The sequence below is a fragment of the Cucurbita pepo genome, chromosome 14 (genome assembly GCF_057944985.1).
Source record: "Cucurbita pepo subsp. pepo isolate OVF chromosome 14, ASM5794498v1, whole genome shotgun sequence".
NCBI lineage: Eukaryota > Viridiplantae > Streptophyta > Magnoliopsida > Cucurbitales > Cucurbitaceae > Cucurbita > Cucurbita pepo.
Window position 1 is genome coordinate 12,168,084 of NC_141811.1, and position 11,062 is coordinate 12,179,145.

At 35.6% G+C, this 11,062-nt stretch overlaps 1 protein-coding gene across 3 annotated transcripts; it reads left to right on the forward strand.

Annotated features, from left to right (window-relative positions):
* Positions 1-2,480: 2,480 nt before the first annotated feature.
* Positions 2,481-10,301, forward strand: LOC111810711 (lysine-specific demethylase JMJ13). 3 transcript variants are annotated; one of them, XR_002817433.2, is made up of 12 exons: positions 2,481-3,001; positions 4,105-4,492; positions 5,114-5,270; positions 5,343-5,562; positions 6,088-6,141; positions 6,225-6,304; positions 6,478-6,755; positions 6,857-7,252; positions 7,548-7,969; positions 8,083-8,322; positions 8,838-9,592; positions 9,909-10,301. XR_002817433.2 is itself a non-coding variant. In XM_023697466.2 (11 exons), the coding sequence occupies exons 1-11, from the start codon at positions 2,999-3,001 to the stop codon at positions 9,213-9,215; spliced, it is 2,616 nt and encodes an 871-aa protein (XP_023553234.2). In that variant the 5' UTR covers positions 2,481-2,998; the 3' UTR covers positions 9,216-9,820. The 3 variants fall into 3 exon arrangements, 2 of the variants coding, with proteins under 2 accessions (XP_023553234.2, XP_023553235.2); XM_023697466.2 differs by lacking the exon at positions 9,909-10,301 and having other exon boundaries at positions 8,838-9,820; XM_023697467.2 differs by lacking the exon at positions 9,909-10,301 and having other exon boundaries at positions 8,841-9,820.
* The last annotated feature ends 761 nt before the right edge of the window (positions 10,302-11,062 follow it).

The following is an 11,062-nucleotide window of genomic DNA, read 5'->3' on the forward strand; positions in this document are numbered from 1 at the left end:
TCTTCAGTTAATTCCTTCACGCGATGGGTCCATCTTCTCAACGAAGACCAACCTTATCGTTTTCTTACAAACACGAATTTAAAAATTAAATAAAACTGCACAATTCATTTATTTTATTACCATTTTAATTTATATATATATATACATATATAAATATATTGAACATGTTAGTTAATGTGTCGGTTAGGGAGAGGTTTGCACACGTTATGAGGAATGTTTTGTTCCTCTTTAAAACCAACCTGAGATCTCAAAATTTACCCCTCTTGGAGGCCCAATGTCTTTGCTAACACCCACCGGTATCTAGCTCTGATACCATTTGTAATATCCCAAACTCACCGCTAGCAAATATTGTTCGTTTTGGCTCGTTATGTGTCGTCATCAACTTCGTAATTTTAAAAAGTGTCTGTTTGAAAGAGATTTCCGCACCCTTATAAGAAATGATTCATTCTCCTCTCAAACTGATGATGTGAGATTTTACATCATATAGAAAAAATTAATGCGGTTTATTATTGGGTGTAAATAATTTTTTTAATTTTAATTTTTTTGTCAAAATATTATTTTATGGCTTTATGGAATAAATTAATATTTAAATGATGGTTTCAAAAAAACGAGAACTCCAAAGGTAAATTGATTTTAAAAAAATAATAATTAAAATAAATACAAAAAGAAAAATAATCATTAGGCCAACCTCCAAGTAACGAATGCCAAACGGCCAAACCAACCAATAGGAAATAAAGAAAGAGAGAGAGAACAACCGATTACCAGTACAGCCAGTTGTCCTCTCGACATGGCATTGTTCTTTCCAATGGATAAAGTTCGCCCGGTGGGGCCGGTTATCCGGTGGGCGTCCCAAACCGTACTGTAAACTGCCAGCTAATGTCTTCTGGCACCCACCGCCCACGGTAATTCACAATCAATCTCCAATCACACCTTATCCTTCTGCCACGTGTCCTAATTAGTTCAGCTGCTACGGCACGTTACGCTTTCCCATTAGTTCACGCGCCCTCCAACTCCACGCGCTTTTCATGAACCTCACGAACTTTACGGAAGGCGCTTCGAAGGTAGAAAGTCTATATTACCCCCGGAATTTCGAGTATAGTGCTGGAAAAGGTGGAGAAATTGGACTTTTTGTTGAAGCAAAACGAACTCACGAAGGTGGGTGGAAACGAATCCTCTGCGGGTGGGCCGCTTCAACTATCGTAAATACTCACGTGGGATTTTTAGCCCCTCGTCGATTGATTGCATCTAGGCCGTTCATTTAAATCGCATTGGACGGTAAGGATTGTTCCACGAGTTTTCTTTTTCGTATTTAATTGGCGCATTCATACCGGAGAAAAGAATAACTCCTTTTTCTTCTGTCATGTGAATTTACCGTTAGGCCCTCCAAGTGTTTTATGATTTTTGCGAGTAATTTATTTATTTCATTTTATATTTGGAAACAAATTCAACATTTTAATTTATTATGATTTGGATAATTTTTTTATTAATTAAAATATTAAATATTAATGTTTTTCTTTATTTATTTTTAATTTAAATATTTTCATTTGATTTACTTTTCATAACTTTAATGACTTTATAAAAAATTTTGAAATTAAAATGTGATACATCAAAATTTTCATTTCAAAGTTGACTATTATTGACCTACCTGAACATTATAATTAGATATATAAAAATATATTAAATAACAGACTCGAGCATATTTTTATACTTGACATTTATACTCATATTTATATTAAAAAAAGTTTTTACAATATCGTAAAACTATCATTTTATATTAACTATAATCTACGGCCATAGACAATAAAATATCATATTATTTTCATATATATATATATATATATATATATATTTTAAACTCCAATGTAATTCAATAATATTTTATTTTAAATATTATTATGGTCACATTTTTTTAAAAAAGTATTTTGATTTTTGAAATAAAATAATAAAATAATAAATATATTGGTGTGTAAAATGGAAAGTACCATTAAGAAATATTTGTAAATAATATTTAAAAATATATAAAAATGTAGAAAAATAATATCTGGAATTAATCCTCATAAATTCCCTATTCCATATAAAGAATTTATGTTTCAACTGTTATTTGTTTACTATAAATTCCAAATTATTTTAAATTAAAATTATTTAATTTTATTAATTAAATTGTTACAAAAATGGATTTAATTATCTTTTAATTCACTAAACTAAATAGTAAATACCAAAGTGTTAGAGGGGTAAAAAGGTAAAAAAGTCCAGAAGTACAGTGGGCAACATAAACACGGACGGAGAAAAACGCGTTTCGGATTTGGGGCGTTTGGTTGAACCACCTAACAACGACCAAATTGGTTCACATTTCTGTCCCTCGAAATTAATTTAATTTATTTATTTTTATATAAATAGTAATAATAATAATAATAATAATAATTAATAATAATAATAATATATAAATTCATTGGGGGTTAGTTTACTCATTAAAGCGTTAATATTCTTGAGGTATAAAACTATAAATTATCCTCTTGAAGCAACTTTTTTTGTTTTCTAAGCCTTTCGCTCCTTTTCTCCTCTCTTTCATTTTCTACTGTTCTCTCCCTCCAGTTTCTCTCTCTTGCCTCTCTCTCTCTCTCTCTCTCTCTCTCGCCGGTGAATCTCCTTTTCCTCTCGTCGGTAAAGTGCTTGCCGTCTCCGAGCACTGCCGTCTTCAGCCTCGGAGATTCTCTTTTTATTGCCGCTTGCGTGTTCTCGTCGCTTTCCTCCGATTCCGCTCTGGAACCTCTGGATCTCGGAAAATCTGGTTGTTCTTGTTCTTTGGCTCTTTTGAGAATGTGGTCCGCTTCCTCCTCCTTTCGCTTCTGCGCTTGAATGCTCCTACTTGGACTGTGATCTAGGGTTTTGGTTTTTGGATTTTTGATTTGTTTTAACTCTGTTTCTCTGTGGTGGTGCTGTTTCGACGAAGAGAACGAAGACGGAGGCGAGTAAGAATAGGACGCAGCTCCGGGATGAGATGGTACGCATTTCGTGTTTTTTTTGTGTGTGTTTGGTTTGTTATTATTTGCGGAACACGAAGTTATTTCGTGTTTGGTTAGAATTTTGACGAATTTATCTTCTTCTGTTTTACTTTTCAGATCTAGTACATTGTTCAGGTTTTGCATCAATTTTGTAATTGTTATTAAAAATATTTTTGTTATTTGCTTTTCTCTGTCCTCTTTGTTTTTACGAGGTCAAAGAGTCGATTTCTGGTCGTCGAATTTGTATGATTGGAGAATTGGTCGTGGATTTGTGGCTAGAGTTTTTGCTGTAATTCCATTTCCGTTGACTTATTTTCGTTCTCTTAGTTTCAATACTTTTGTTCCTGTATTGTGATTGATCTAAATATTCATTTTCCTCATCGTCACTACTTATCCTAAAATCTTTGGTTACTGTTACACCTCGTTGAGGAGGATGACTTGACTTGGTTATCTCAAGAGAGTTCTTTTTGTTGTATCAGTTTAGATTTCTTAGTAAAAAGATACGGCGACGAGTTATTTGTGCACCTATGGCGGATGTTGAAAATTTCTGGCTTATTCGATCTTTTAGGACCTTGCTGTATTTTTCTTTAAGATTATTAATATACACGATTCGTCTTGAAATTCTACTCAAAATCTGTTGAGGGATATGATTAGTGTTATCGGCCTAGATACGGTTCTTTGACTTTCATAATAAAGTTAAGTTGGGACTTCCTGGTGGCTATGTGACATCTGTATGTTGAAGAAGAATCACGTAGGACTAGATTGATCGCCTGGGGTTTATGAGATGTATTTCGATTTGTAGCAATCTAATTTGCATGCATTGGAATGTGGTCAGACGCATTGCTGTCACTTTCATGTGGTAATTTGATGTCCGGCGGCTTTTATTTTACAAGAGTTCCTTTGTTTTGAAAATTGAAATTGTTTAGCTGAATATTATTATGAAGTTTGGACGTAACTACTTCCTAAAATTGGTTAAAATTTTAGGTTTCGATACATTGAGGGGGGCTTGGACCCTACTGTTATTCTTTCAATTGAGATTTTGTTTTCCTACATATGATGGTAACTAAGTGTTATACGTTGGCTTTTGACTGGCTCTTGACAGGTGGAGGGAAAAATTTGTAAATCGAGAGAGGATAGAAATGGGCTAGCTCTTCTGAAGCTCAAGAGGCTTCAGGCTACAAATTCTGAAACTGCCAACAAAACTTCAGCTGTCAAGAATATGATGAATAGAAGTGGAGGTGATGCTTTAAGGGTCTCATCTCCTTGTGGTGTGAGATTACTGAGTGGCAATGTAGAAACCTTTTCTCGTTCAAGTGGCATGTCAAATGAGAGGGATGTCTTTTCTAAAAGGAGAGTAGACAAGTTTGAGTACGATGATTTAGAGTGGACCGAAAAGATCCCGGAATGCCCTGTATATTCTCCATCAAAGGAGGAATTTGAGGATCCTTTGGTCTATTTGCAAAAGATAGCTCCTGAAGCCTCAAAATACGGTGAGCTACTTGCCTCCTGTTTATAAGTTGCTTTGACCTTTGAAGTTTGGCTTTTGTATGCATACAAATATTTTCGTGGAAAACTATGCTGTTTTGTTTTGTGTGATGAAATGACGTCTCTTCTATATTTACTGAAAGAATGGAACATAATATTTGTTCTGGGCAAACTAAAAGTATCTTTTGAAATTGATCGCAAATCACACACTATTGGGTATACCTGGGTTAGATTTTTAAGTAATTGACGCTACACCACCAAAAGATTTTTCATGCAACAATAGAAGTTAAAACAAAGTCGATTCTTTCTCCTCGCAAGTGATGGAGGAAATAACTCCATATTGTCAGTATGCAATTGAATACTGCAAGAGCTAAGGAAGTTAATGTGATTTGGACTGGACAAAAATTATTTCCAAAAATATGTCAAGAAGCTTATTTATGCCAACATTATCTCACCTTTTATGTCACAGTCCTTTTTGAATTCCCCCAATGAGATTACCAGAAAGCTTCCTAGAAACCATTTTCTTTTTTGTCTTGTTTCCCAGCACAACTTTGTTGTTTTCTGTGATGTCCCAAATGTGACTGATGTTTACTTTTTTTTTAAAAAAAATAAACTGGGTCTTTCAGGCATATGCAAGATTATCTCCCCACTGATTGCTTCTGTTCCTGCTGGTGCTGTATTAAGTAAGGAGAAACCAGGTTTCAAGTTTACAACGAGAGTGCAACCTTTTCGCTTTGCTGAATGGGATACTGACGATCAGGTTACCTTTTACATGAGTGGAAGGTGAGCATTCTTTGTATACACATGAAATTTGGATTATATCTCTGGTACTGAATATGTAACCTGTCATTTTAGGAACTATTCATTTCGCGATTTTGAAAAATTTGCGAACAAGATATATGCCCGTAGATATAGTAGTTCTGGATGTCTACCTGCCTCATATATGGAAAAGGAATTTTGGCGTGAAATTTCTTGTGGAAGGACGGAAAGTGTAGAATATGCTTGCGATGTTGAGGGTAGTGCCTTTTCATCTTCTCCATCTGATGAGCTTGGGACAAGTAAATGGAATTTGAAGGTGTTTCTCTTTCTTTGTGTGTGCTAAATGGAAAAATGAGGCTTAACAGTTTAAAAAACAAAAAATGCTTACATTGTAGAAATGAACTCATACGTTTGCTATGCTTGTTAGTCTTTGACGACCCATGTTTTTAGACCATCGCTGGAGCTGGAAATTCAAGCCGATTAGTTAGGATATTGTATGCATATCTGTAAAAAGAGTTAATGGCACACCTTGAAACAATAGTAAACATGCAGTAATTTGCCATCAAATTTTTGTTGCTAATGCTCACTCCTAGGTTTTGCTCTAGCGTTTTTCAAAGAAAAAGGTATTACTTTACGACATTGAAAGCCTCATCTTGTGAGACAAATTTATTCTTCTCTTCCACTTACTTTGAATTGCATCGAACTTCATTATTCTTTTAATAAGAAAATAAACATACTCAACAAGGAATTTCACTTCTTAGAAGTAACATTTGTAGATGTTGATGTGTTCATCTCCTAAAATGTATGTTTGCTTATTCTCGTATATTGCATTTTGTTCCAGAATCTTTCTCGGCTGCCCAAGTCCATACTGCGCCTGCTGGAAAATCCAATACCGGTAGGGTGGTTACTTTATATATCATGCACCATCATGTTAGAACTTCATGTGTTAAATGATTCTTTTATTGGCATCTATAACAGGGAGTAACGGACCCCATGCTTTATATTGGAATGCTGTTTAGTATGTTTGCGTGGCATGTGGAGGATCATTATCTATACAGGTAGATGTTCTTATATTACCGTTGTTGGAAATCAGATAGACTTTTTGGTTTATATTAGATTTTTGTCAGTTTTTATTGGCACCCACGGTTTTATGTTAATAATTTTGAGGTACTAAGTGATACCTTCAAGTTCGTGTTAGTCCTTCACCTAATTAACTATTCACTTGTTGCAGTATTAATTATCATCATTGTGGAGCATCTAAAACTTGGTATGGCATTCCTGGTCAAGCAGCTTTGCAGTTTGAAAATGTTGTCAGGGAGCATGTATACACCCAGGATATCTTATCAACTGTTGGAGAGGATGGAGCATTTGACGTACTTCTGGGGAAAACAACGTTGTTTCCGCCCAGTATTTTGTTGGATCATAAGGTGCCTGTATACAGAGCTGTCCAGAAACCTGGGGAGTTTGTAATCACCTTCCCCAGAGCATATCATGCTGGATTCAGTCATGGTAAGACATTATAGACTCCGGTTTTGCAGATTTGTTGTCATTTATTATGATTGCTCAATATCTATCATCCTTCAATTTCCCCTTTTCCATGGAATGCACAGGCTTCAATTGTGGTGAAGCAGTAAACTTTGCAATGGGTGATTGGTTCCCGCTGGGTGCTGTTGCCAGCCAGCGGTATGCACTCCTGAACAGGATGCCTCTACTTCCTCATGAAGAGCTTCTATGTAAAGAAGCAATGCTTCTCTATACAAATTCAGAACTTGTAGACCCACATTATGCTTCTGCAGAGTCAACCTCTCATTATTCTATCAAGACTTCTTTTGTGAGTATGATTCGCTTCCAGCATCGCGCTCGGTGGTCTTTGATAAAATCAAGAACATGCACTGGTGTTTCACCAAATTTTCATGGAACCATTATTTGCAGCTTGTGCAAACGTGACTGCTATATTTCTTATATCAACTGCAATTGTTATGGACATCCAGTGTGTCTTCGTCATGGTATGCTCATCTCCCTCGTTGATTTAATCTAATAACTTGATGACTATTCATTATTCTCGATTACCCTCTAATTGTGATTGTTATTTTCTGTTCATAAATGTATATATCTGAAGCCTTTAATTTATGCAGCATGTGGATATATCAGCAATTTGATTTCATAGAAATTACACAAAAATGGAAAAAATACTAAGATATCTGTAATAATTTGTCTTTCTTTTCCTAAAAAAATAATGTCTTATTTTTATGAAAAATTTTATGCTTCTGGTTGTTACTGATCAATGGATTTCTGAACCAGATATCAAATCTCTGAACTTCTCGTGTGGTAGCAACCGTACACTCTTCTTGTGTGAGGATATTTTAGAAATGGAATCTGCAGCTCAGAAATTTGAGCAGGAGTGTGGAACATTGGATGAGATTAGGGGGCAAGCTTATAATGGTGAAGAATTATATTCTTATCCTCTGTTAAATTTATTTAAACGAGCTGTTGTGGACGGATACACTCCTTATTGCAAGATAGAAGTGCAGTTGAATTCTGAATTTACTGCTGATGCTATCTGTCGCTTGGGAGAAAATGAGTGTGTTTCCAGTAGCCAGCCTACACAAAGTTGTATCACTGAAAACCATAGACCTGAACCATCAGATCCATCTCTCTCTTTTGAAGCGTCAACTTTTTGTTCAGTTGTAGACTATAACGAAACCTTGTCCACCACTAGCCATGTAAGACCTGATTTCGAGCTCAACTTATCCATTTTTGTTAGTGAGTTTCTTGATCAAAGTTGCCATGTTTAGAGTATTGAAAGAATAATTATTGATACTATTTTCTCAAACAGGTACAAAAAAATTCAAGTTTTGAACAGTCTTCTGAAGTTTCGAACAGGGCACTTGAATCATCACGTAACCATTGCTCAAGTAAATCTCCAGGCAGTGTACGTGTATCAGAGCTAACGACTGTTGTAGATCGAGAAAGTGATGATTCTGATACAGAAATTTTTAGGGTCAAGCGTCGCCCTCTGAAGCTGGATAAAAAAACCGGGAGCGATGCCACATCTTTAAAGCATTTTGCTAGCCAGGTACTGTTGTTTTGGCCATCTTAAAATCTGGTCGTGGTTGATTTATTCTGAAAGTCGAGCATGAGAAAACTTAGGGTTTATTTGCATGGCTAAATTACTTCAAAAAAAAAACTTGCAACTTTGTTCTCGTCTAAAAGTACCTTTATTTGTTCAAAAGTTGCACCGTTGCTCTTGAACTTTCATAAATGTTTCAAATATCTTTGTTTGCACTTCTATTTTTTTACCTTTTGTTATGCTTATCTTTTCCTTTTTTTGTTTTTTGGGTCTTAAATTTTTTTATATGCATTGAATCTTGGCTTTTTGTGTAGACAATAATTATTCATCATTCATCATTTCATACAAATAATGTCTTTATCAAACATTCAACAACATACTTGAAAATAATGAGACACTCTCATTGCCCATCATGAGAAGTCTTTCATTTGTTCCAAGTCTATTTGATTAACTTGTTTTTCCGTTGCTAGGCACTATATTCTCAGTTCTTTCTGAAATTTGGGATTTGTTCATCATTATAGCAGGATGGCCGCAAAAGATTGAAGAGACTCCAAACAAATGGGAATTCCGAGGGAGTAACGCCATCGTATGGTCGTGGAACTGACAACTCACGTTATAAATTATACCCTTCCAGTACTTACAAGGACTCTGCAGTAAGTGATGCAATTGACAAGTATAGCAGAGGGAGTACTATTCCCACTTCTACTATGTGCCAGAGATTCAGCAATGAGAAACTAAGTAGTAATAGACAGCGCGTCTATGAACTCAACAATCGCAGGAGGGAAAGGTTTCAGCATGAGATGGGAAAGCCCAAAAGGGTACTACATCCACATCCCTCTATGGAGACTGGGCCAAAGCGTGTCAAAATTAGAGGCCCAACACTCGGTCGGCCCGATTGATCCTAATGGGCCTGAAGCTCGGCTATGGTGGCCTTGCCTCTCTCTCTGTACAGCCGCATTTGATAGAGAGCCTGACTTTGCTAATCTTAGTCTTCACTAATGGGGGTTCTAACCACAACACACAATGGAAAAGCCATAGATGATTTGATGATATGATTATTCTTCTGGGAGCAGTGACACAGCCATTTAACCTAGGTTGCAACATTTTAACATTCTTTGTGAAGGCCTTAAAAATGGGGGCCGTTCGCACTCACTCTCATGTGGCGATGATGATGACGACGACGATGATTCTTGAGGGTAACCCGAGTCGGTACCGGGCCATTTATCCCGCCGTCCTGGGACAACCTTATCTGCAGCAGCAGCTCTGCTTTAAGCAGGTAGATGGTTTAATCAATTTGATGACTAGTTTTTATTCTTCTTTTCTCACTTCCATTTTTGTGAGGTGGGGATTCCCACGTTCATTTGAAAAAAAAAAAAAGAAAAGAAAAAAAAAAGAAGAATACATAGCGCTCTCGCTGCTTCCATTTTCACGTTCTTTATTCTTTCTGTAGCGACAGGTTACATGTACCTTGGACTACTGGAATAAAATGCAAAGAATTTCCTTCTTTGTCACTTGTTGCTAACACTTAGAATAATCTAGACACGAACAGTAGGTTTTGTTTGAAGAATATTAACTGCTATCATCTCATGCAGAGAGACAATATTTTGGGTCTCGTATTCTTTTGGTGGGGGCAAAAGGCAAAGCGCTGCTGCTCCCAGTCCCAGGTAAAGGACATGTTTGAATGAGTGGTGATATTGTTTTATTCTGTTTAGAGGATGGTTGCTTGAGACAAAACTATCCCCCACCCACCCTCATTTCCACCTTTTTATTCCCCCACCTCTTAAAGATGAAAAGAGAATATATTTGGTTTGAATGGTGGGGGAAGGTACCAACCCAGAAATTTTAGAATGAGAAAGGAACCTTTTTTTGCCTTTTTTAAATAGCTTGGTCCATTATAAAGTGAATAACGTGTGGGTGTAGAACTGGGGGTTTGTTTATATCAGGTTACGTGGGGGTTTTTTTTTTAGTTCATGAATTTAGGCTTCAAAAATTAACAACCCACTGATGGAACATAAAGTTACAAGTTTGAATTTAATTGATTCTTTTTTTTTTTTTTTTTGTATGATTTAAATATTGATTACACAAATTTGGACTTTCTAATTTTAACCAATTAGATAGATATGAAATATAGAATATAGATGTGCTGATGATTGATTTTATGTTTAATCTTTTGTACTTTTGGAGTTATCATATATTTATTTTGGAAGCATTTTTTAGGTAGGAGGGGAATTTAATGTTAAGGTTTGTACCTTAACCAATTGAACTATCCTTTGATTGAAATCTAAATTTATTTTTGTTTTTCTTGACTTTCGGGCGTAGATTTATTGGACACGTAATTTAAGATTAGCTTTTGCACTTGAAGTCTTCTTTGCAAAAGATTCAAAATGTTTCATCTTTTTTGTTGATGTTGTTATGTTACTTTATTTGCTTAAATTGTTTGGGTTCCTATGACTTCGCCAACTAGCTTTTATTGGATATTAAAACAAACAAAGTCAGCATCATCAGCAACACAATGCTTGTCTTTAAAAAGTTGTTTTCTTTCCTCTTTCCCCTTCCAAAATGTGCACAAAATTCAACATTTTTCTGTTTTGTTTTCCGACTGCTCATCTCATCCTATTGGAAAAATATTAAATAATCCAGTGTGCTTCTTGAAACTTAGATTTCAAAGCCCAATTTCACACGAAGCCCATTAAAAGCAAAAGCAAAACTTTTACGTTGATTCCATTCTCTCTCTTTCTCTTGACTC

Bases quoted from the DNA above. Each gene is read 5' to 3' on its own strand.
- LOC111810711 (XM_023697466.2), top strand. The intron at 4,493-5,113 runs GTGAGCTACTTG...TGGGTCTTTCAG, and splicing joins TCCTGAAGCCTCAAAATACG to GCATATGCAAGATTATCTCC. The intron at 5,563-6,087 runs GTGTTTCTCTTT...ATTTTGTTCCAG, and splicing joins CAAGTAAATGGAATTTGAAG to AATCTTTCTCGGCTGCCCAA.